The sequence below is a fragment of the Lepidochelys olivacea genome (genome assembly GCF_965140295.1).
Source record: "Lepidochelys olivacea isolate rLepOli2 genome assembly, chromosome: 1".
NCBI lineage: Eukaryota > Metazoa > Chordata > Testudines > Cheloniidae > Lepidochelys > Lepidochelys olivacea.
In genome coordinates, this window is record NC_140411.1 from 17,290,280 (window position 1) to 17,316,165 (window position 25,886).

Here is a 25,886-nt window from a genome sequence, read left to right on the forward strand (position 1 = left end):
GCACCTAGGTGCCTAACATGCATTGGTTTCAATGGGTTTTAGGTGCCTAGGCCCTTCTGAAAATCCCGCTAGGTGCCTAGCTCCATCTTTAGACACCTAAACAGGTTAGATGCCTAACTCCAGTTGATCTCTATGGGAATTAGGTGCTTAAGAAGTTTAGGCACTTTTAAAGAGCTCACTGTAAGTGCCTAGGTCACTTTTGAAAATGGGACTGAGGCTCCTAAGTCATCTAGGCAGTTCTGAAAGATTTGCCCTTAGCATGATAGTTGTGCTCCTACTGAAATCAACAGCAAAGCTCCCATTGACTTCAGGGGAGCAACATCAAGAATATAGGCCCCATTCAGTTAGGTGCTGAAGTAAATGTCTAACTTTCAGCACACGAGTGGCCCTACTGACCTTGATGAGACGACTCGTGTACTTAAAGCAACACACATGCTTAAGTACTTTGCTGTGTTTTCTTTTCATATTTTTGTTTGTTCTTTTTTTATCATCCTGAAAAGCTTGGCAGTTCACCTTGGAATGATTCTTGCTTGTTTGGGGCGTGGGGAGGCAGCATAAATTTAAACTTTCGTAATCCAAAGGATCAATAAAACAGATCCTTTCGGGCTTGCACGGCTGTCCAGACTTCTTCAGTGACACCTTTAGCCAGCTATTGCCCCCTAAATTCTAGCCCGCACTCTTCAGCAAATTCTGAACAAAATACTGGCGATCCGTTTCAGCAGAGTTGAGCTGCATACGCAAGCTTGGCATTGTCTCAAATGTAAGAATAGAGAACTTTTAGAGCATCAAGTGACTTTCTTGAAAATAACCCCTTCTTGGATAGTTTTAGCTTTCTGTGGTGGTCCTCTGAATCTGTCCCTGGTGTCAGTCTCTGCTCCCTGGTATTTTAATGATGACTGCTCTTGGGGTTTTTGGAGTAAGGATATGTCTGCACTGTAAATTAAGGTGTAATGGTAACACAGGTTGGCAGACCTCCACTAGCTTTAATATGGCCAGCGGGAGCAAAAATAATGTAGACCTGGGGTATGGGCTTCAGTGGAGGCTAGCTGCCCGAATAGAAGCCTACCAGATACCCTAGGTACGTACTCAGGGGGCGAGTCTGGGCCAAGGTTCTCTGCTATTGTTACCCATGCTAATGAGATCAAAGCTAGCACAGGTGTGCCCAGCTGAGCTACAGTTGCACCTTAATTTGTGGTGTAGACATACTCTATGAGATTTGAAAACACCTCTCCGATATGGGACTGGAGGAGGAGAAATTGTTGCATTACAGCCAGAGACGACCCCTGCCTGCCGATAGTTGGGGAGCATTGTGAGGGCAGCAGGCCTCAGAAGTGTTATTGAACATGCTCGGTCTGTGTGAGCATGCTCAGTACAAGCCAAACAGCAAATCTGGGGTGGCACATGACCCCACATGCTCCCCCTGATTGCAGTCCACCTTAAAGTGGCCCCTACATAACATAGTTTGGGAAGAAGCCTCCGATACCCAAATCCAGCTTTTGACCTTAAAAATATCATGCAACAAAACTGCAAAGAGATTAATTTTTTAATGGTTTGAACTGCTTTTGATGTTTTCTTTCAGTAACCATAAAATTTTGCAATGCAGCAGAGTTGTGCACAAACGATAAAGGCATGGCTGATTTGGGCTGGGATTTCCTTCTTGTTCCCTCTGGTGCTGAGCGTTGGTGAGACAATCTCTGGATGTACCTTCCAGAAGAGACTCATATAGGAGTTGCCATAACAGATAAAGCCACTGGTCAATCAAATCTAGCATCCTGTATCCAGCAGTGACCAATTTTTGATGCTTTGGAGCAAGCTAGATAACTTACGTACCTAGCCAAATGTATCTAAAAGCGGCTGGCAGATGGAAACCATGACGCTGCCTGGAGGCATGACATTTGATCAGCCTAGTCTCAGTGCACAGGGAACTTTGGATGCTGCAAACTGAGTATTGCTATAACACAGTGCAATTTTAGGCCCTAATCCACCAAGTGTTAATGCACGTGAGTAGCTTTATGCCCAGTTGTGTTAAGTTATTCACGTGTGTGTTTGCAGAATTGGGGCCTTTCTTTGTACAGTGTCTCTCATACAGCTCAGTCCTGCAAGGCATTGGATTTAGTCGGAGTTGAGGACGTGGAGTATCTCCCAGGATTGGGGTCTGCACCAAAGCACTTAGACTCATAGGCCTGGTCTACATTACACAGTTCGGTCGACGTCAGGCAGCTGACATCGACCTAGATATGTCAGTGTACACTCTACAACCTTGTCCCGCTGACGTAAGTGCGCTTCTACACTGACATTATAACTCCGCCTCAGTGGCGTAGCTAGGATAGGAAAACTGGGTGGGCTCCGGCTTTCAGGTGGGCGGCAATGACAGGGGATTATGGTTTTGTGGGATGCTGGGCCAGGACAAGTGGGGATCCCTCCCCACCCTTTCCCCCTGCAATCCGCCCTCCCCCACCCCTGCTCCTGCCAAGGAAATGTGGTTGGGGTTTGGGGGCTTGCCCCATCCCCCAGTCCGGCGCTCCTGCCGGGGAGCTGGTCCCAGAGTGGGGTCTTGACCCGCTCGGAGCTCCTGCCAGGGAGTAGGGTCAGGGCGCAGTTTGGGTGGGCTTGGATGCTAAGTGGGTGGGCCATGGCCCACCCAGGCCCCCTCATGGCTATGCTCCTGCTCCACCCCCACGAAAGGTGTAGGGCTTATATGGGTGTAGTTAGGGCAATGCAGAGTCAGTGTAGACACTACGTTACTTACCTCAGCTGTTGGCTTTCTTGACAAGGAAACTGGGCTGTTAGAGCCCGACTGCCCCTGGCTCCTCGCTCAGGGAGCTGAGATGCCTGGGAGACTGTCCCCAGCTCCCGGCGGGGAACGGAGAGGCGAGAGCCTGGGGGGCAGCTGGGCTCCCAGCAGGCAGCTGCATGGAGCTGAGAGCCCTGGCTCTCAGCCCCCCACACTGCCCCTCTTCAGTCGGTGAAAGTGCTCCTGGTGAAGACGCGCACCTCCCACGGAAGGAAGGTAGTGTGGCCATCCGCTGTGGTGGCTGTAAGTCAGCCTAATATAGGTCGACTTAAGTCTGTAGTGTAGACATGCCCTTAGACTTTAAGGCCAGAAGGGACCCTCATGATCATCTAGTCACACCTCCTGCACATTGCAGGCCACAGAACCTCACCCACCCACTCCTGTAATAGACCCACAACCTCTGGCTGAGTTACTGAAGGCCTCAAATCATGATTTAAAGACTTCAAGTTACAGAGACTCCACCATTTACACTAGTTTAAACCAGAAAGTTACCTGTGCCCCACACTGCAGAGGAAGGCAAAAAAAAAAAAATCAAAAACCCAGGGTCTCTGCCAATCTGACACAGGGGAAAATTCCTTCCCAACCCCAACTATGGCGATCAGTTAGACCCTGAGCATGTCGGCAAGACCCACCAGCCAGACACCTGGGAAATAATTCTCTGTAGTGACTCATTGCCTTCCCCATCTAGTGTCCCATCCCTGGCCTTTGGACCTATTTGCTGCTAGCAGTCGCAGGTTGGCTATATGCCAATGTAGGCAATCTCATCATACCATCCCCTCCACAAATGTATCACGCTCAGTTTTGAAGCCAGTTAGGTTTCACTTGACAGAATTTGGTTGTACGGTTGCAGAGAGAAAGCTTATGACAAAGGGGGATGGAAGTTAAAACATAGAGCAGGCTGGGGAAAATATCATCTAAAGTTTTGCAATATTTTGTTTCTGATTTTTGGGGGAAGGGGCCTCAAACTTTAGTTTATATGGAAATTTTCTGACCAACTGGCACTAAAAGTGGGGGAAGAAGGGAGAGAGTTAGGGAAACTTCATTAGATTTTTTGTCAGCATTTTGTTGTTGTGGACATTTCCCAGCCAGCTCTGTATTAAACATTCTGGCTGAAGGGGAGCAGTTGTGTTTCTTAGCGGGGTTTGAAAAGGGATGGAGAATAAATGATTCGGAGAGAGGCAGGAAGGTTGTTCCAAGTGGCAGGAGCTGTGGGACGAATGCCCTTTCACCAACAGTAGTGAGAAAGCTGTGAGGAGGCCAGTGTTTAGATAAGTGGAAGGAGAGAGGATAGAAATAGACACGGTCCCGAGAATTATCGCATTGTTCTGGGAGGCACGAGTGGTGCCGAATCACAAGGACTGACCGAAAACTCAGAACTCCCCTCTTAGTTATTCCTTCTTTTCACTTTTTTTCTATTCTCTATCTCTCTTTTTTGCCTTTGCTTCTTGTAGTTTCTCTGTGGCTATGCATCCAGTACTTTTGGCCAGTCACCAGCACCCACTCCAAAGGTAAAATAAATACATGAGTTCCTCTTTGAACGTTCACTTCTCTTTGATAAATACTGTGCTCCTTCTGGTTCACTCCTACCCCTGTGTTGTTTGTGATGGACCTGTCACAGCTGTCCATCTTGTCCACAGAATCTGCTTAGGCTGTGTTCAGTAGATAGAGGAATATGAGCCCTTGTGTGTATTTGCTAGATTCAACCCAGGAAAGCTGAGGTTCTGCAGAGGACCCAGCGATGATGGAAAGCCAGTTTGGATAAAGTCATAACCAGCCCACACTCTTGGTCTTTAAACCAAAACCTTTTTTGAGGTTTGAATAATTATGGTTAACTTTCATTGAACTCGATAGGCTAGATCTTTGGCTGGCCTAAATCAGTGTAGCTTTGTTGACTTCAGTGGAACTACGCTGATTTGCACCAACTGAAGATCTGGGCCAGTTCCATTTTCACACAGCTCAGGCCTTCTGACTTTCATCTGGGAGAAGAGGGGGGCTGTTTGATTGTATTGGCGGCTCAGTTGGAAGTACCGCTATTCTCATGAGCCGGCTTGTTCTAAGGATAGCTCAAACTGACCCCAGAGGATCAGATACTGTAAGTATTAAACTTTTGGGTGCTTATCCAAACTGGAGCTCTTAACCTGTCAGAGGTCCTTCCGAATTAACCTTTAGTCTTCGCTCTCGTTCTGATAGCTTTCCAAACCTTCCCTGCTTCTTGTTTGGCTGTCGTGTATATAGTATAATAGAGACTAACATTTGTGGTGCTAGAATTGTGGTTGTGTCAGCATTTCCACGACAATCCTCTGATATCAGGAGGGTTATATTAGAGATGGGCCTGACTTGCAAACTTCAGATTCAGATGTGGGTCTGAATTTTAACCTCTCCCAACTCTGCAACAGTCCAGGGTGGCTGAATTTGGAATTCCAGTGTGGGCGCTTATAAACAGACGCCCTGGTTTTAAAAAAAGAAAAAAAAATTCACATCCAAATTTTGAAACCAAATCTTCTTCCTTTCTGCTCTCCACGTTCCAGGGCATGTGGGCTGTAGAGTGTCATTTGGGCCCATCTCTAGTTTTAGAACTTCGCTACACACCAAACAATCCCTTCGAGGCTGAAACGTGATGGGTTCTAAACACAGGAGAGAATTGATGTGGAAAATGTTTGAGAAATGCAGCTGCCCAGTTTGAGTTTGAGGAAAACAACAGGACAAACAGGTTTTACCAACTTCCTCCATTTTTCTGCTCTCTTCTGACTCAGAATAACTTGATCTTTTAAAAATAATGAATTAAAATAGTAATTGTTAAGCACTGAGTCAAGCGGTGGAATGGTCATGTGGGAGCATATTTTTAATCTGTGCTGATTTTGATGATCTGTGTAACAGAGATCCTAGGGCGACAATAATACTTAGCACTATTAAGTAGCATTTCAGCATTCTTCAATCTCAAAGCACTTTCAAAGATTGTAAGCTGTTTGGGGCAGTGACCATCTTTTCATTTGATGTCTGTACAGTACCTAGCATAACGGGCTCCTGATCCTTGATTGGAACCCCGAAGGACGTCCCACAATAATTTTTTTAATAATAAAGAAGGGGTACGTATCACTGACCCCAAATTTCAAATGGGGAAACTGAGGTACCAAGAAGCAATAGTGAATTATTGAATTCTAGTGAATACAGCACTCAACACTGACTTGGGTGACCTGAGTTCTATTCTGGACTCTGGCACTGACCTGTGTGTAACCTTGAATGAATCACTTTGCCTCTCTGTGACTCGGTTTCCCCTTCCACCCTTTCTCAGTTTGGTCGTTTGGATTGTAAGCTCTTCATAGCAGGGTCTGTCTCTTACCTCACCTAGTACAATGTGCTATGTTAGTACAAATCGTAATAGCGAGCAGTGAAATGACTTGCCCAACACATAAGAGCTCAGTGGCTGAGCTGGGAACAGAACCCAGCTCTCGGCGCTCTGTCGTGTGGGCCTCATTGGTTCACTCACTCACTACTTACAGAGATGTATGTATGTAGCAAAATATACGGTAAGACAGTGGTTTTCAACCTGGGGGTCCATAGACTATGTCTAAGATTTCCAAAGGGGTCTGCACCTCCCCTTGACATTTTTTAGGGGGGTTGTCAAATGAAAAAAGGTTGAAAACCCCTGCTGTAAGACAATGGTACAGAATTGCTATGATCCCTCAGTGCACATCCCTGTCTTCTTGCATCCTGAAAACCTGGATCCTTCACAAGCTTCAGGAAGCAAGCGAAATAGGTTTTTTTCTGTCACAAGCTCAGTTAGTTACCTCAGCTGCTCAGAGCCATGTAAGTGCTTCCCAATTGAGTGAACTCCTTCCATTCCTGAAATAGACAAATCCTTTCTTAAGGGGAAGATTCCCTCGTCTGGAACCTCAACCTGCCACATGTCTTGCGTTGCTGAGGATGTGTGTGCGTCTCTGCCTTCCCCTCCATTAATGCCGGTGTTCTGCGAGTGCAGATCCTCTTCCTCTTTGAAGAATGTCACTGTTGCCGTGAGGCATTCAGTGCCTACCCCTGCGTTCCTTGCACACCCCGAACTCCAAGGGAAGTCAGTGAGAGTGAAGCTACTGAAGGACTGTCAGGTTGCACCCACACCCTATGGCTTGGCATTCATTCACAATGTGCCTCCTTTCACTTGGACCTTTGGTGACATGGGCCTGGTGTCAGCTTAGGACCGGTGCATGTCTTGAACGCTGCAAAGGCAAAAAGCACTGTGTCTGCCAGAGGAATGGGCTAGTAACCGTCCTCGCTGGTGCTAAGGAATGATGCCCAGGTGCTCCAGCCTTGACCATGGAGAGACACAGGCAGTCAGCACTGGGCGAAAGCCTGTGTTATGTCCCGCCAGCGGGGTCAGTGCTGATTTGTATCCCGCGCGGTGTTACTGCGTACGGCAGCCTGCCGTTTTCTGGCTGTAGAACCCAGGCTGATCTAAGCTGCTGGAAGAACGTGCCTCCAAAGCGTGTATGAACACTGTGCAGAACACATGCCTTCCCGCATCTCCCTTCTGTACCCGTATTTCCCACCTACATCGTCTGAGTCCCTTTGGGTTTTTTCAAAGTGGAGAAATTATTTACTTTAGGCCAGCCTAGTTTGAGACCCAAATCAAACTTCTGTCTTGGCTGGCCATTAGGGAGGCCTGCTAGCCTTCTGCTGAGGTACAATATTTATGGCATTGTCCAGAAGCCCCAGTTCCAATTGGGGCACATATAGTGCTGGGTGCTGTACAAACACAAGTAAAAAGATAGTCCCTGCCCCAGAGACTTTTACAGGCGAAAGCTGCAAAAGCTAGGAAGTATATTACAATGAGAGAAGCTATGTGAATGCTGGTCTTTCTCCAAGGGATACCTTCTGACCCATGGAATTTTGCTGCTTTTGGAGCAAAGGAATTTCTTTCTCCCAGGTGACACTGACCTGGCCTTAACCAGTCTTTCTGGAAGGTTCTTCTACTCCTCTTTTTGACCCCTTAGTTGGAATAAAAGAAAAGGGCCTGATTCTCCTCTCCCTGACACTGGTGTACACAGGAATAACACCATTGAATTGAGTGGAATCACACCAGCATGAGAGGAAAGTCTGGTCCAAAGCCTTGCTTGAGGTTTGGTTGTATAATTTAATTTCTCACCTGGATCCCTGGCCCTAGTGTTTGTCACACTGCGTTTTTCAGAGTGATCTGTGTACAGAGGTGAGATGCAACGTGTGGGGACCCTGCAGCCGCTGAGCACTCTATTCTGATTGGTCGAGTCGTGGACTACATAAGCCCTGCCTGTATATAGAGCCGTGGTTCTCAACCTATTTACTGTTGGGGGCCACATCCAATGCTACCTGAATGGCCCTGAGGACGTCACAGGGGCCGCAGCTCTGTGCTGACTGGCCTCAAGCGGCCTGAGGGCCGCAGGTTGCGAATCACTGATATAGCGGCTGGAGTGTTTGGAACCTAAGTTGCTTTCTGGCAGTTTGTGTTAGAACCATCTCCCCAGTCAGGCACTGGACGAGGCACTGAGGCCTGGAGGTGAAACCTGCACCGTGCCCCTCCGCAGGCGTGGGAAGAGATAGGGAGAGGCGGACGCTGAGGAGAAGCTGGGCAGCAATCTAGAGAGGCAGCATCGCCCTCGCCCCATTTTAAAATGTTCCCCATTTTAGGAGGCCTTGGAAGGCTTCTGATGACCTCTCCGCCGCAGCCTGGCCGAACAAGGGCTCCCGGTCAGGCCCAGATCGTTCTGCTGGGAAAGGGGCACATTCACTTCCAAAATGGGAATTTGCTAAGCCTGGTTTCTGCCTCTGTGTCTGCTTCTGACCCCTCCAGCAGCCAGCCCGTGGTGCTGCACTGGAGGTGGCTACTTACACTGTGGTGCTGTTGATCTAAAGCAGCCCCATCCCATTGCCCTCCCGCTATCCGAGCAGTATTATTGCTGACACAACCTGTCCTCCTCAAACCAGACTCTGCTAACAGGGTATTTATCACCAACTCCACAGCGCTCGCAGGGGTCCGGGTCTGTGCCTGTTGATATAAATTACACATGTTAGCAATGTATCCCTGTGTGAAGGTTTGCTGGGATAGCTAACGGCTGCGGCACTAAACTCTCCTGTTCCGGCATTGCTGGGTTTTTCTGGTGTGTGCATGAGCTGGGTTTGAACTGTTCACTTTCCCTTTTGGAATTCTATTATGACTTTCTGTTTTGTTGTTTGGGCTTCATTGTACAATCCCCTATGGCCAGAGCTGTGCAAAATTCCTGAGAGTTTTCCTGCTGGGTAAAAGTCTTCACTGTTGATGTCCTCCAGAAAGGTGCTACGTGTATGGTTAGCACAGTGCCCAGAGACTTTGGTGATGGGCAATTTTAGCAACTGGGAAAAATACATAAAATTTGGCAAATATTGCCAATGATAGTGGGGCCACTTTTTGTCTATAGCCCCTGTTCATCAGCCAGTAAAGAACACAAGGCCTTTAGAAAAGACCTGGCAAAATCCTTTCCTTTTGGACCTTCCACCTACTTCTCTGGAATCCTCCCAGGATTGATTATCTAGTGATTATCTAGTGGGATGTCCATGTCCCATGGAGTTACAGTCTGATGCCCAATTCATCCGAGTCCACTGGTGTTACCTACATCCTCCATAAGCTTTCTTTAAACATCTAGATAGCTTTTGATGGATAGTTGAACCCCATAGATCTGAATAGGACAAGGGACACACGATTTATTACTCTGCTTTATCAGTCTAATTGATGCACATTGTAGGACGTAACCCAAACACGGTTAATAGAGATTTCTTGATAAAAAGGACTCAGGTAAACTAAATTCTGCTGCACTTTCCTGGGGCTTAATCTTACAAGGCTTTCAAGACCTGCTCTGTTCATAGTTTTCACCAGCTAGGGAGAAGTGGCTAGCAGATTGAAATGTAATGTACACTAAGCCAGAGCGCTAAGGCTTGTATGGATTTTTTAAAACCTACCCAGAAAATAGCAATTGAATGGACATCCACAAAATCACCCTAACTCACCCCAGATTAAGTTCTCCCCCCATCAATCCAGTTAATATCCTCTTCCAAACACAAAGAAGATGCTCCCAACATGAATCCACTCAATGGAAGCTGGGGAATAAACAACCCTTGCCAGCATCCCCTGAAAGTCAGCAAATCCAAGTTCAATACTCTTCAGTGAAAATGCCCTGGTGCTATTTAAGGGCTTGATTGTGCCCCTATGGGCCTGAAAATCCAACAGTCAGTAAAGATAATTGGAGTCTTGCATGACACTATTGGCAAATTACAATACTCCTGGCATTGGGTCTGCTGTGCTGCCCGGTGCATCAGATAGGGCAAGAGCCACTTCGTATCTATGTGCCCAGACTCAAGGTCCACATAGCCCACACAGAGTGTAAGGCTGAGACACCTCACTCTCCACTGTGGTCCAAGTCTCTATTCACAGACTTTATAGACGGATACGTTTTAAGGCCAGGAGGGACCATTAGATCTAACCTGACTTCCTGTATAACACCTTAACAATGCAACAAGCCAGTGCAGATCCTTGTTTGGAGCATCAAGCAGGTCCATGAGAAATAAAAATTGCCTTTTCTTTACTATGAAGCTCCTGGGTTCCTCTGCCTGGAGCTAATTCCAGCACGCTCAGGGATTTCCTCTAGTCCTCACTAAGCAAGCATTATGTAAGGCACCTTTGGCTGACTGCATGGTCTCATGCCACATGCACTGTCTGGAACAGGGAGATGGAAATATGCACAATTGGGCCAGATCCTCCACTTGTGTAAATAGAGCTGTGCTGACTTCCACCAACTGAGGAGCTGGCCCAACTCATAGCAAACTATGAACCTGAAATCCTCATGGGCAAAAACCTCCATGTAGTTTCCAGAAACAGATGATATTTCAGCTCTCCCCTTTGCTTCCTCAGCCAGTAAGTCTGAACGCCATCCGTGCACCACATTTGACACACACCCCGCCCCTGCTCCAGCTAGAGAGGAGGTTCCCAGTGACTTGGCTAGAGGGGAAAAGCTCTGTTATCTTTTCATTTCCTGAGACAGATTTGTTGTGGTTCCACTCTCTTCCAGGGAGCAGAGACAAGGAAGCGCTCGCCGACACTCAGCAGCCAATTCAAGCGATCTCTCGAGCTGTTGATGAGAACCCTCAGCGGGTGCCAGCCCTTCTTCGTCCGCTGCATCAAACCTAATGAATATAAGAAGCCCATGGTAAGCGCTGGTTCTTCCTCTTCGCATGGTGTGTTTTGAGTGTCCTTATAGAGGCAGGTTTCAGAGTAGCAGCCGTGTTAGTCTGTATCTGCAAAAAGAAAAGGAGGACTTGTGGCACCTTAGAGACTAACCAATTTATTTAAGCATAAGCTTTCGTGAGCTACAGCTCACTTCATCGGATGCATACTGTGGAAAATACATAAGATGTTTGTATACACACAGACCATGAAAAAATGGGTGTTTATCACTACAAAAGGTTTTCTCTCCCCCCACCTCTCTCTCCTGCTATTACCAGCAGGAGAGCAGGGGGGAAAAAACCTTTTGTAGTGATAATCAAGGTGGGCCATTTCCAGCAGTTGACAAGAACGTCTGAGGAACAGTGGAGGTGGGGGGGCGGAAATAAACATGGGGAAATAGTTTTACTTTGTGTAATGACCCATCCACTCCCAGTGTTTATTCAAGCCTAAGTTAATTGTATCCAGTTTGCAAATTAATTCCAATTCAGCAGTCTCTCACTGGAGTCTGTTTTTGGAGTTTTTTTGTTGAAGAATTGCCAATTTTAGACCTGTAATCGAGTGACCAGAGAGATTGAAGTGTTCTCCGACTGGTTTTTGAATGTTATAATTCTTGACCTCTGATTTGTGTCCATTTATTCTTTTATATAGAGACTGTCCAGTTTGGCCAATGTATGTGGCAGAGGGGCATTGCTGGCACATGATAGCATATATCACATTGGTAGATGTGCAGGTGAACAAGCCTCTGATAGTGTGGCTGATGTTATTAGGCCCTGTGATGGTGTCCCCTGAATAGATATGTGGGCACAGTTGGCAACGGGCTTTGTTGCAAGGATAGGTTCCTGGGTTAGTGGTTCTGTTGTGTGGTGTGTGGTTGCTGGTGAGTATTTACTTCGGGTTGGGAGGCTGTCTGTAAGCAAGAACTGGCCTGTCTCCCAAGATCTGTGAGAGTGATGGGTTTCAGGATAGGTTGTAGATCCTTGATGATGCGCTGGAGAGGTTTTAGTTGGGGGCTGAAGGCGATGGCTAGTGGCGTTCTGTTATTTTCTTTGTTGGGCCTGTCCTGTAGTAGGTAACTTCTGGGTACTCTTCTGGCTCTGTCAATCTGTTTCTTCACTTCAGCAGGTGGGTATTGTAGTTGTAAGAACGCTTGATAGAGATCTTGTAGGTATTTGTCTCTGTCTGAAGGGACACCATCATAGGGCCTAATCACATCAGCCACACTATCAGAGGCTTGTTCACCTGCACATCTACCAATGTGATACATGCCATCATATGCCAGCAATTCTCCTCTGCCACGTACATTGGCCAAACTGGACAGTCTTTACGTAAAAGAATAAATGGACACAAATCAGAGGTCAAGAATTATAACATTCAAAAACCAGTCGGAGAACACTTCAATCTCTTTGGTCACTCGATTACAGACCTAAAAGTGGCAATTCTTCAACAAAAAAACTTCAAAAACAGACTCCAACGAGAACTGCTGAATTGGAATTAATTTGCAAACTGGATACAATTAACTTAGGCTTGAATAAACACTGGGAGTGGATGGGTCATTACACAAAGTAAAACTATTTCCCCATGTTTATTCCCCCCCGCATTCCTCAGAAGTTCTTGTCAACTGCTGGAAATGGCCCACCTTGATTATCACTACAAAAGGTTCCTCCCCACCCCCCGCCCCCCGGCTTTCCTGCTGGTAATAGCTCCCCTTGCCTGATCACTCTTGTTACAGTGTGTATGGTAACACCCATTGTTTCATGTTCTCTGTGTATATAAATCTCCCCACTGTATTTTCCCCTAAATTCATCCGATGAAGTGAGCTGTCTCACAAAAGTTTATGCTCAAATAAATCTGTTAGTCTTTAAGGTGCCACAAGTACTCCTTTTCTTCTTATAGAGGCAGCGTTTACATGTGGACACAATACAGTAAAGCCCTGGACCCATTGAAGTTGATGGTAAAACTCCCATCGAGGTCCATCTGTCTGTCTAGAAACCTGATCTGCACTCCTTACTCATGCCTGGAACCCCACTGATGTCAATTGAAGAAGGGTTTGCAGGATCGGGTCCTTTCTTTGTAAAGCATCTTCTACAAACTGTCCCCCAAAATGTTTTACAAAGTGAGGGCCTCATCCCGGCACCCTTAGAGACCCATGCTGGAGCCTCTTCCCTTTATGAAAAGCCCTATAGATTTCCATAGAGAATGGTGGTCTTATAGAATGTTTGAATGAAGCTGTAGAATTCAGGAGCAGGGCTGCAATTCTCCGTTCAGTTCTATGGGAGGGTTTAAAGATTCTGCAGAAATCATCTCCTTCTATAGGTTTTTAGGTTGATTGCTTTCGAATCCTATTTGATTTCAATAGAACCTTCGTAGTTTCACCCCTGTTAGAGCAAAATCTAAGAAGGTTCTATAGAAATTATATAGGATTCTAAAGCAATCAACCTAATAACCTACAGAAGGAGATCATTTCTATAGACATTTTTCATGTGAGTCAGGCTTGCTGGATTGTGTCCCTAAATGCAGTTAAAAGAACAGATGTTAGAGATACTGAGAGGCACAGGTGAAAGGTTAGCAATGTTTTCAGCTGCAATTTCCAAGAAGATGCAGAGATGAGCTGGAGAGGCCTGTTCCAGTTTTAATGTTTTCAATCTAATGAACATATAACAGCCCATTAATCCATCACCTTTAACAGGCAGTGAGAAGTGCATTTTCACCAAGCCGATTGACCTAGCAGCTGAAAGTCAAAGGAAATAATTACTCAGCCATTGAAAATTACTAATACATAGTAAAACGATGATCTGTTTATTTGGGTTTGTTATGACTATTTAAAATTCATTAGTACTTTGGGGACAAATTGCAGTTACCAGATGAAAGGGAAGATAACACTTATGCATATCCCCCAATAAAGTAAACTCTTCAGGGTCTGATCCTGCATTCTTTGCACACTCATAGTTCCCACCTAAGTCCCTTGGGTGTGCAAGGACCATGAAGCATTGAGCTCCTCATGCTGTGTGCTGAGCATCCCCAATTCCACACTTTGCAGGGTTGGACCCTAACTTTACTAAAAATCTCTACTGGTCACTAATCATTACTTATAATACTTGAAAAGAGATTCTCTTACTTATTCCTAGTTTGCTGTGTGTTATGGTTTGTCTGTGACTAGTGTCTTTGTAAGTTATGTATACACTGGGCAAAATTATGCTGTCTGTTACATCTCTGTCCAGATTTAGTAGCTATGGGCAGAATTTAACTCTGAATGTTACCAGGGCAAAATGGCACAGAAATTCTAAAATCATAAACTTCAGTTTGGTAATTTTATCTATATATTTGCAGCAAACATATATGTGTGGATCTGTTGATTGGCAAAACAAATATGGTCAGACAAATATTTTGATGGCTGTCTATGAGCAGGTTGTTCTGGCCCGATGTTTGTTTAGTGGGAGAATGGGAGAGACCGAAATTTAAAAATATATATAAGTGCACTTAATTGCATGTTAACCTCAAAACATAATACTAGTGTTTGTTTATCAGCAGAGAGGAGCCCAAATCAAAACCACGTCACTCCAGAACTTGGAGTGTGTTGAAAATTACAACCTGGATCCAGATGCAATTTTAGCAAATTGTTCCAAAACCCCAGTTTTGAACTCCCCTGAGTTTTAAAATGATCTGGGTTTGGAATTTTGCATCTATTTAACCACTCTGTAAAGACCAGTTCTTGCAGCCCCCAAATCAGTCGTGCCTACTCACACCAGTAGCCACAGGGGTGTCAGTGAAACTATTCATGAGTGTGCGGATTGCAAGATTAATCCAAAAGAGAGACACAAATTGGACAGTTAATGCTAAGCTCCGTGCTGCAGCTTTGTAAGATGTATAATGTGGTTTTATGCTAAAATGAGAGTGTTTATTTTTTGAATGAGTTTAAAAATACAGAACTGAAAAACAGATCATGGAACCTAAGGCTGTGCAGAAAGGTTGTGAAAGAAAAACATTTTTTGTGAGTTAATTTTCTGTCCCAGGATATAAAGGAAAGTGTGCTGATAATGTTAGGAAATGGGATAGCAGGAAGTGAAAGGCCAGCGGAAAGCCCTGGTCATTTGTTATTTTACATCAGGAGTCAGCAACCTTTCAGAAGTGTTCAGAGTAACAGCCATGTTAGTCTGTATTCGCAAAAAGAAAAGGAGTACTTGTGGCACCTTAGAGACTAACCAATTTATTTGAGCATAAGCTTTCGTGAGCTACAGCTCACTTCATCGGATGCATGCAGTGGAAACTGTAGAAGATCTTTTTATACACACAAAGCATGAAAAAATACCTCCCCCCACCCCACTCTCCTGCTGGTAATAGCTTATCTAAAGTGATCACTCTCCTTACAATGGCCCAGAAATGGCCCAACTTGATTATCATACACTTTGTAAGGAGAGTGATCACTTTAGATTAAATTAAAATGCAGAGCCCCCCAGACCGGTGGCCAGGACCCGGGCAGTGTGAGTGCCACTGAAAATCAGCTCACCTGCCGCCTTTGGCACGCGTGCCATAGGTTGCCCACCCCAGTTTTACATGATTTTCAAACTTTTGTCCATAACTTTTTTGAATGTTTTGCTTCCCCGTGAAGCTAACTTTGGAAAATGACTTTGTTTTCACCCAGGTGTGTCTGAGTGTATTCTCTTGCTCCCGAATGTTTGTTTCTGAATAGTTGTGTGGTGTTGTAAGTAGTGTGAAAGAAACAAATGTGATTAATGAACAGATTGTGGGAGGAAAGAAAAGAATATCCATAAATGGGCAGCAGGCTCTGTAACGTAGGAGCTCACTTAATGCCCAATTCAGGAAGATATGTAAGCACATGCATAACTTTCAGCATGTGAGTAGCCCCATCAACTTCAAGAGGACTGTTTGTGAGCTCAGTTACACACACACACACACACACACACGTAAGTACTTTCCTGAATCAGGGTGTGTCATAGATGTAAGCAGTGTCAGGATGAGCTCCACCCTGACATCTGGTGGTGAGGTGTGGCAAGTTGTGGAAAAGAACTTCAGGGGCAGATCTCATTTGCATAGGCACACCCACCACGCCTAGAATGAGACCATAGCTGCCCAAATGGTCACTTTGGCCGCTGTGGGATCCCCAGTGTCTCTGTTATTGGGGCAGGAAGAATAAATTGTTATTACCCTGATTATGGGAACTGTGCTTGGAACTGTACGTGGCCTTTTGTTACGATGGAGGGATTCACCATCATCTAAGTAGCACTCGCTAGGCAAGGGTCATGGGTTCCAAAACTGTGTGAATGGAGAGAGGCTGGGGACAAGTATTAATACTTGGTGGCATGGGCCCCTTGGTGAGGGCCTTACATGCTGATTGTACTTCCTCCTCTCTCCACTGTGGAATATCAGAGCTAATTTTGATTTCATTAGAAGTCTAGTTATAGGCTGCTGAGCTCACTTTGGGCTGACAGTGCACCAGCACTGGGGCTCCCCTACTATAAGCTGAATTCACCTAAGAGCTGAAATCACTGAGTGTTGTGTTAAGTAGTGGGGGAGCCTGAAGATATATTGTGGAGCAGTTTGCGGGACGGCTGGTGAAGCAGTTCGACGCGGAGCAGTGTGTGGATGGCAGGAGCTGCTTGTGGGCCGTGGAGCTGAGTGAAGGAGTTCGTGGGGCGGCTGGCGGAGCGGAGCGCAGCTGAGCGAAGGAGTTCGTGGGGCGGCTGGTGGAGCGGAGCGCAGCTGAGCGAAGGAGTTCGTGGGGCGGCTGGTGGAGCGGAGTGCAGCTGCGCAAAGGAGTTTTGTGGGGCGGCTGGCGGAGCGGAGCGCCGCTATGGAGCTATGGGGCGGTCAGCTTCAGATCACGTAAGGTGCCTCTTACCCCCGTCCCATTTCCACCCAGGTTGGGAGGTAAAGCTCCGCCGATAAACTTTCGAACTCTGGGGCTGCCCTGACCAGGGACAGAGACTTTTGGGGCATTGGACTTTTGGGGTTGCTGGACTCAAGAACCAAAGGGAAAAGGGCATGCCCCAATTTGCCTGGGGTGGGGTTGTTTTTGCTCATGGGTTGTGTTATGAATCCAGTTGGTGGTGTTTCCCCAACATAATGCCACATTGTTTCTCTCTGTTATTAAAAGACTTTTGCTACACTCAGACTATGTGCTTGCGAGAGGGGAAGTATTGCCTCTTGGAGGCGCCCAGCGGGGGTGGTATATATTTGTCCCAGGTCGCTGGGTGGGGGCTCGAGCCGGTTTGCATTGTGTTATTGGAATGGAACCCCTAGATATTGAACCCGGCCCTTGTTGCTGCCAACTCTGACGGGCAGAAGGGTTACATTTTTTGGGGGCTCGTCCGGGATCGCCTGGGTCAGTACCCCTCGCAAGCACCTGTTGAGTGATCCACTACATTGGGAAACAATTTATATATTTTTTTTGTTTGTGCTTATATTTTGAGGAAATTACTGTTTGTATAATGGCTAATATGTCAGGTTTGTTGGGCCCTGGCTCAGCAGCTTCTAGCTCGGAGGCTGCAGCCTCGGCTGATGATTGGACAAAAGCTCTGGGGCAAATATTGGAAAAGGTTGTGCTGCCCCATGCTGAGTCAGACTCTTGTCGTAAGTTAAGATTATTTGCTGGGGAGGAGGAGTTTGAACCCTGGTTAGAGCATACCACTGAAATGCTGCAAGAGTGGGCCGTACCAGATGCAGAAAAGCGAAGATGCCTTATAGAGAGCCTTGGCGGCCCAGCATTAGATGTGATTCGCACCCTGAAGCTCATTGACCCTGGGGTCAGTGTGAAGGACTGCCTAGAGGCCCTTGAACACAACTTTGGGAGCGTAGAGGGCCCTGAAGACAGCTACTGTAAGTTCCTTAATTCCCGACAACAAAAGGGCGAGAAGGCTTCAGCCTACATACAGAGACTGGAGAGACTGCTTCAGAGAGCTGTCATGAGGGGAGCAGTGACTGCTGAGCAGATGGATCAGACCAGACTGGCTCAAATTGTAAGAGGAACTCAGTATCAGAACCCGATTCTACTTCATCTCCGGCTAAGAGAACGACGGGAACATCCCCCAAGTTACTCCCAGCTGATAAAAGAGGTCCGAGAGGAGGAAGAAAGGCAGGCTGCCAGTGAGTTTTGGGAAGCCCAAACATCGGAGCCAGCCAGCACAACACCACTGCAAATGGCCAGTGTACTGATGGTGAGCACCAGAGAGGAACTTGCCCAACAAATGCAGGTCCTGACGGAACGGATAGCTGAGCTGCAAAGTACCGTTGACCGAGTTAAGACTTCTAGGAATAAGAAGCCTCAAACTGTGGCGATTGAGAAGCCCGCACTTAGAGCCACCATCCCCCCCAGGCGAAGGGGGAAAGGTCAATTCTTCTGCTACCGATGTGGTCAGGATGGACACAGTGCTGCCAAGTGCCGTAATGAAGAAAACCCCTCCTTAGTGTATGGAAAGCTGAGGATCAGTTGGGAGAGATCCGGTAGCTGCCAGAGGGTCTGGGGACGGGGACCCCCCAGGTCTGCAGGATTTGAAGATTCCCCCAGAAAAGACTTTCCAGCTGGGATCCCTGCAGGACTGATAGGGCCTCGAGCAGAGGTCATGGTGAGGATCGAAGGGGTGGAGTGTAAAGCAGTGCTTGACACTGGATCTCAAGTGACTATTATATTTCAGTCATTCTACCAACAGATGCTTAGGCACCTGCCTATACAGCCACTGACTGGCCTTGGCCTATGTGGCCTCAGCATGGATGAATACCCCTATCAAGGGTATGTCATAGTGCACCTGGAATTCCCAGAGGAGGTTGCTGGGGTAAGAGAAGAGGTAGACACAGCTGCCTTAATATGCCCTGACCCTAAAGGGACTTCTGATGTGTCTGTGCTGATAGGGACCAACTCCAGTCTCTTCAAGGTACTCGCGGATTACTGCAGAAGGCGGGCTGGAGACCAGTACCTGAATACCCTGATGATCCATACGCTTTGTGCTGAAGCCTATAGGAAAATTGAGAGCGCTAAAAGGGACACATCTGAGCTACCGCTTGGGGCACTGAAGTACGCGGGCACAACCCCCTTAGTAGTGCCTGCAAGGACGGAGCAAGAAGTGCTTGTCATGAGTACCTGTCTGAAAGGCAGTAAAGGGACGTTAGCAATGATAGAGCAGCCGATGGGAGGAGAGCTCCCTGAAGGAGTGCTGGTCCCCAGTGGAGTCATAACCCTACCTGCTGAAGCCCAGGAAAGGGTGACTATACTGATTGCTAATGAAACGAGTCGTGATATTTTTGTGAAGCAAGGACAAAAGATAGCAGACCTCTTTGAGCCTGAGTCGATTGTAAAACCCCAGTATGAAACTCCAGTTCCGGCAATAGACCCAGCAAAGTTTGACTTTGGAGATTCACCAGTGTCCGAGGACTGGAAAGATCGCCTGAGGAAGAAACTTTGTGAAAGATCCAAGGTGTTCTCACTGCATGAGTGGGATGTGGGATGTGCAAAAGGAGTAGAGCACAATATCAGACTACATGACTCTCGACCTTTCAGGGAGAGATCTAGGAAGATTGCTCTCTCTGAGATGGAAGATGTGCGACATCATCTTCAGGAGCTGGCTGCGAATGGCATCATTACAGAGTCCCGCAGCCCATACGCCTCACCCATTGTGGTAGTCCGCAAAAAGAATGGGAAAATCCGGATGTGTATTGACTACCGCACCCTAAACAGCCGTACGGTGGTCGACCAGTACACTATGCCTCGAGTGCAAGACGCCTTAGACTGTTTGCTGGGAAGCCAGTGGTTCTCTGTGTTGGATCTTCGAAGTGGATACTACCAGATCCCTCTGGGAGAAGAAGATAAGGAGAAGACAGCCTTCATTTGCCCATTAGGGTTTTATCAGTTCGAACGCATGCCCCAAGGGATTTCTGGAGCACCTGCCACTTTTCAACGTCTCATGGAGAAAGTTGTGGGAGACATGAATTTACTGCAAGTGTTAGTTTATTTGGATGACCTGATTGTGTTTGGAAGAACCTTAGAGGAGCATGAAGAAAGACTTCTTAAAGTGCTTGATAGGTTGGAGGATTATGGTCTGAAGCTTTCAATTGACAAATGCCAGTTCTGCAGAACCTCAGTGAAGTATGTGGGTCACATTGTGTCCCAAGAAGGTGTGAGTACTGATCCTGATAAAATAGAAGCACTCACTACATGGCCACGTCCAAGTAACTACAGAGAACTCAAGACCTTCCTTGGATTTAGTGGCTACTACCGCAGATTTGTGAAAAACTATGCTACGATTGTAAAGCCTCTGAATGATCTTACCAGGGGACATCAGTCCAGCAAGAACAAATCTAAGTCCAAGAATAAGGGGAGGTCCCCAAAGCCTCCTGTGCAGAGACACAATGGCCCCTTTGCACCATTTGGGCCACGGTGGGATGAGAGATGTGAAAGGGCTTTTCGAGAAATCATTACTTGCCTAACTCATGCTCCAGTCCTAGTTTTTGCTGACCCAAGCAAACCATTTATCCTGCATACTGATGCCAGTTTGGAGGGTCTGGGAGCAGTCCTGTACCAGGAAGTGGAAGGCAAATGTAAACCTGTAGCCTTTGCCAGCCGAGGATTGTCTGATAGTGAAACTCGCTATCCCACCCACAAGCTGGAGTTTTTGGCCTTGAAATGGGCCATCACTGAGAAATTTCGAGACTACTTGTATGGTGCTCAGTTCCAGGTGTGGACAGACAACAATCCACTGACTTATGTGTTAACAAGTGCTAAGCTGGATGCTACAGGGCAGAGATGGGTGGCCGCCTTGGCTAGCTATGAGTTCAGCATTCAGTACCGATCAGGGAGAAGCAATGTAGATGCAGATGCATTGTCCAGGCGTCCGCAGGCTCCAGAAGTTGCTGTGATACCCACAGATGGAGTGAGAGCTATTTGCAGTGTGAGTCGCCGAGAGCCAGAGGCCCGTGAAGACTTTCAGGGATGTGTTGCAGAAGCTTTGGGCCTGCCCCCTGAATGCATGCCTTCTGCTTCGGTGAACTATATTGCATTAGACCAATCTCCTTTGCCCATGCTCAATGCGGCTGACTGGCAAGAAGCCCAGCGGCAAGATATTGACATTCGTGATACACTACTTGCCAAAAGGGAGGGGCGAAGCCCAACTGCGGTTGTCCCACCTAACCCGGAGGGTAAACTACTATTGAGAGAATGGACCAAACTAAAACTGATTCAGGGAGTGCTACACCGAATGACCACTGACCCTTTACAAAAACAACGAGCACAACTAGTACTGCCAAAAAAGTACAGAGCCCTGGCCATGAGGGCCCTGCATGATGACTTTGGGCATTTAGGGATGGAGAGGACCCTGGAACTTATTCGTAGTAGGTTCTATTGGCCCCGAATGGCTGAAGATGTTCGCAGGAAATGTGAGACTTGCGCTCGATGTGTTCAAAGGAAAACTCTGCCCACGAGGGCTGCATATCTCAAGAACATCACCAGCAACAAACCTTTGGAGTTGGTATGCATTGATTTCTTGTCTGTAGAGGTAGACAAGAGGAATGTTGGAAACATTCTAGTAGTGACTGACCATTTTACACGGTATGCACAAGCATATCCCACACGTGATCAGAGGGCCACCACCGTTGCTCGAGTATTGTGGGACAAATATTTCTCAGTCTATGGATTCCCGGCTCGGATACACTCTGATCAGGGGCGGGATTTTGAGAGTCACCTTCTGAAGGAGGTGCTGAAGATAGCAGGAATTAAAAAGTCTAGGACAACGCCTTATCACCCCCAAGGTGATCCTCAGCCAGAGAGGTTCAATCGAACCCTATTAGATATGTTGGGAACTTTGCGACCAGAGCAGAAGGCAACCTGGAGCCAGCATGTCGCATTTCTGGTGCATGCCTACAATGCCACAAAGAACGATGCTACGGGAGTCACCCCATATCTCTTGATGTTTGGGCGAGAACCAAGATTACCCATAGACTTGTGCTTTGGTGTATCAGAGGATGGAGATAGCTATGAAACTCATCAGCAATATGTATCCCGACTAAGAGAAAAGCTGCGGGATGCTTATCGCTTAGCTACCGCTGCGGCTCGGAAGAACGCAGACCGCAACAAACATCGATATGATGCTAGAGTGCGTTCGCAGGAGCTCCAGCCGGGGGACAGAGTCTTGCTGCGAAATTTGGGTATTGCTGGCAAACACAAGATAGCTGACAGATGGAAGGCAATACCTTACCTGGTGATGGAAAAGCTGGGAGATCTGCCGGTCTACAAGATCAAACCTGAAGACGGTCCAGGGCAAATAAAGACGGTGCATAGAAACCTTTTGCTCCCTGTGGGGGAATTGGTAAGCACCCCTTGTGAGATGGGCCACGGCAGGGCCGCCGGGCAGAACAGAGGTGCTAGACCAAAGCCGCCATCCAACACAGACAGTGGGCCCCCTGCAGCTAACTTACCCCTATTCTGCACATCTGAGAGTGAGTCTGAGGAGGAAGACACAACCCTGGTGTATCCTGGGATGGAGACAAGATTTCAGTCTCGATCAGCTGAACCAAACGAGAGTTTTCCCTCTTCCGCCCTAAACCCAATGGCGGAACTATTTAGGCCCCTTTCTGATACCCCGGTGCTGCTGATGAGACCCCCCTGTGATGACACACACAGGTTATTGGACAATGGGGACAGACAGGTAGAGGATGTCCTGGGCACCTTGGACCCTCCAGCGTTAGAACTAGGAGTGCAGGGGCCTACGCCAGTAGCCGAGGGACCCTCCAGGGAAGCCTCTCCATCCGTCACTCAAGAGGATGTTCCCCTTACTTCGGCAACAGAGATTCTCAATAGACGAGACAGGGTGATAAGACCAGTGAAACGGTTAACTTATGATGCACCTGGGGTGACTAGTGAGGAGCCAATACATTTAGCACACAGGCTTGTGGAAGCTAAAGTGGGCTTCCTGAGGCCCTTTGGAGGAAACCAATGAGTTGGTATAAAGGGAGTGTGATTTGTCGGGACGACAAAGTCTTGGCTGGGGGGAGGATGTAAGCAGTGTCAGGATGAGCTCCACCCTGACATCTGGTGGTGAGGTGTGGCAAGTTGTGGAAAAGAACTTCAGGGGCAGATCTCATTTGCATAGGCACACCCACCACGCCTAGAATGAGACCATAGCTGCCCAAATGGTCACTTTGGCCGCTGTGGGATCCCCAGTGTCTCTGTTATTGGGGCAGGAAGAATAAATTGTTATTACCCTGATTATGGGAACTGTGCTTGGAACTGTACGTGGCCTTTTGTTACGATGGAGGGATTCACCATCATCTAAGTAGCACTCGCTAGGCAAGGGTCATGGGTTCCAAAACTGTGTGAATGGAGAGAGGCTGGGGACAAGTATTAATACTTGGTGGCATGGGCCCCTTGGTGAGGGCCTTACATGCTGATTGTACTTCCTCCTCTCTCCACTGTGGAATATCAGAGCTAATTTTGATTTCATTAGAAGTCTAGTTATAGGCTGCTGAGCTCACTTTGGGCTGACAGTGCACCAGCACTGGGGCTCCCCTACTATAAGCTGAATTCACCTAAGAGCTGAAATCACTGAGTGTTGTGTTAAGTAGTGGGGGAGCCTGAAGATATATTGTGGAGCAGTTTGCGGGACGGCTGGTGAAGCAGTTCGACGCGGAGCAGTGTGTGGATGGCAGGAGCTGCTTGTGGGCCGTGGAGCTGAGTGAAGGAGTTCGTGGGGCGGCTGGCGGAGCGGAGCGCAGCTGAGCGAAGGAGTTCGTGGGGCGGCTGGTGGAGCGGAGCGCAGCTGAGCGAAGGAGTTCGTGGGGCGGCTGGTGGAGCGGAGTGCAGCTGCGCAAAGGAGTTTTGTGGGGCGGCTGGCGGAGCGGAGCGCCGCTATGGAGCTATGGGGCGGTCAGCTTCAGATCACGTAAGGTGCCTCTTACCCCCGTCCCATTTCCACCCAGGTTGGGAGGTAAAGCTCCGCCGATAAACTTTCGAACTCTGGGGCTGCCCTGACCAGGGACAGAGACTTTTGGGGCATTGGACTTTTGGGGTTGCTGGACTCAAGAACCAAAGGGAAAAGGGCATGCCCCAATTTGCCTGGGGTGGGGTTGTTTTTGCTCATGGGTTGTGTTATGAATCCAGTTGGTGGTGTTTCCCCAACATAATGCCACATTGTTTCTCTCTGTTATTAAAAGACTTTTGCTACACTCAGACTATGTGCTTGCGAGAGGGGAAGTATTGCCTCTTGGAGGCGCCCAGCGGGGGTGGTATATATTTGTCCCAGGTCGCTGGGTGGGGGCTCGAGCCGGTTTGCATTGTGTTATTGGAATGGAACCCCTAGATATTGAACCCGGCCCTTGTTGCTGCCAACTCTGACGGGCAGAAGGGTTACATAAATATAAAGGGAAGGGTAAACCCCTTTGAAATCCCTCCTGGCCAGGGGAAAGCTCCTCTCACCTGTAAAGGGTTAAGAAGCTAAAGGTAACCTCGCTGGCACCTGACCAAAATGACCAATGAGGAGACAAGATACTTTCAAAAGCTGGGAGGAGGGAGAGAAACAAAGGGTCTGTGTCTGTCTGTATGCTGCGCTTGCCAGGGACAGAACAGGAATGGAGTCTTAGAACTTTTAGTAAGTAATCTAGCTAGGTATGTGTTAGATTATGATTTCTTTAAATGGCTGAGAAAAGAATTGTGCTGAATAGAATAACTATTTCTGTCTGTGTATCTTTTTTGTAACTTAAGGTTTTGCCTAGAGGGGTTCTCTATGTTTTTGAATCTAATTACCCTGTAAGATATATACCATCCTGATTTTTTAGGGGGGATTTCTTTATTTCTATTTACTTCTATTTTTTATTAAAAGTCTTCTTGTAAAACACTGAATGCTTTTTCATTGTTCTCAGATCCAAGGGTTTGGGTTTGTGGTCACCTATGCAAATAGGTGAGGCTTTTTATCCAACATTTCCCAGGAAAGGGGGGGGTGCAAGTGTTGGGAGGATTGTTCATTGTTCTTAAGATCCAAGGGTCTGGGTCTGTAGTCACCTAAGCAAATTGGTGAGGCTTTTTACCAAACCGGAAGGGTAAACCCCTTTGAAATCCCTCCTGGCCAGGGGAAAGCCATGTCACGGTTCCTCCCCCACTCTGAACTCTAGGGTACAGATGTGGGGACCTGCATGAAAAACCTCCTAAGCTTATCTTTACCAGCTTAGGTCAAAACTTCCCCAAGGTACAAAATATTACCCCCGTTATCCTTAGACTGGCCGCTACCACCACCAAACTAATACTGGTTACTGGGGAAGAGCTGTTTGGACGCATCCTTCCCCCCAAAATACTTCCCAAATCCTTGCACCCCACTTCCTGGACAAGGTTTGGTAAAAAGCCTCACCAATTTACCTAGGTGACCACAGACCCAGACCCTTGGATCTTAAGAACAATGAACAATCCTCCCAACACTTGCACCCCCCCTTTCCTGGGAAATGTTGGATAAAAAGCCTCACCTATTTGCATAGGTGACCACAAACCCAAACCCTTGGATCTGAGAACAATGAAAAAGCATTCAGTGTTTTACAAGAAGACTTTTAATAAAAAATAGAAGTAAATAGAAATAAAGAAATCCCCCCTAAAAAATCAGGATGGTATATATCTTACAGGGTAATTAGATTCAAAAACATAGAGAACCCCTCTAGGCAAAACCTTAAGTTACAAAAAAGATACACAGACAGAAATAGTTATTCTATTCAGCACAATTCTTTTCTCAGCCATTTAAAGAAATCATAATCTAACACATACCTAGCTAGATTACTTACTAAAAGTTCTAAGACTCCATTCCTGTTCTGTCCCTGGAAAGCGCAGCATACAGACAGACACAGACCCTTTGTTTCTCTCCCTCCTCCCAGCTTTTGAAAGTATCTTGT

The 25,886-nt window shown here is 47.1% G+C and overlaps 1 protein-coding gene across 1 annotated transcript in view; it reads left to right on the forward strand.

The window, feature by feature from the left end:
* MYO7A (myosin VIIA) overlaps positions 1–25,886 on the forward strand; it is a 189,692-nt gene that overhangs the window by 107,753 nt on the left and 56,053 nt on the right. Inside the window, exon 18 of the mRNA XM_084620894.1 lies at positions 10,864–11,001. Coding sequence (XP_084477020.1) covers positions 10,864–11,001 — 138 coding nt within the window. The remainder of the gene's footprint in view (positions 1–10,863; positions 11,002–25,886) is intronic.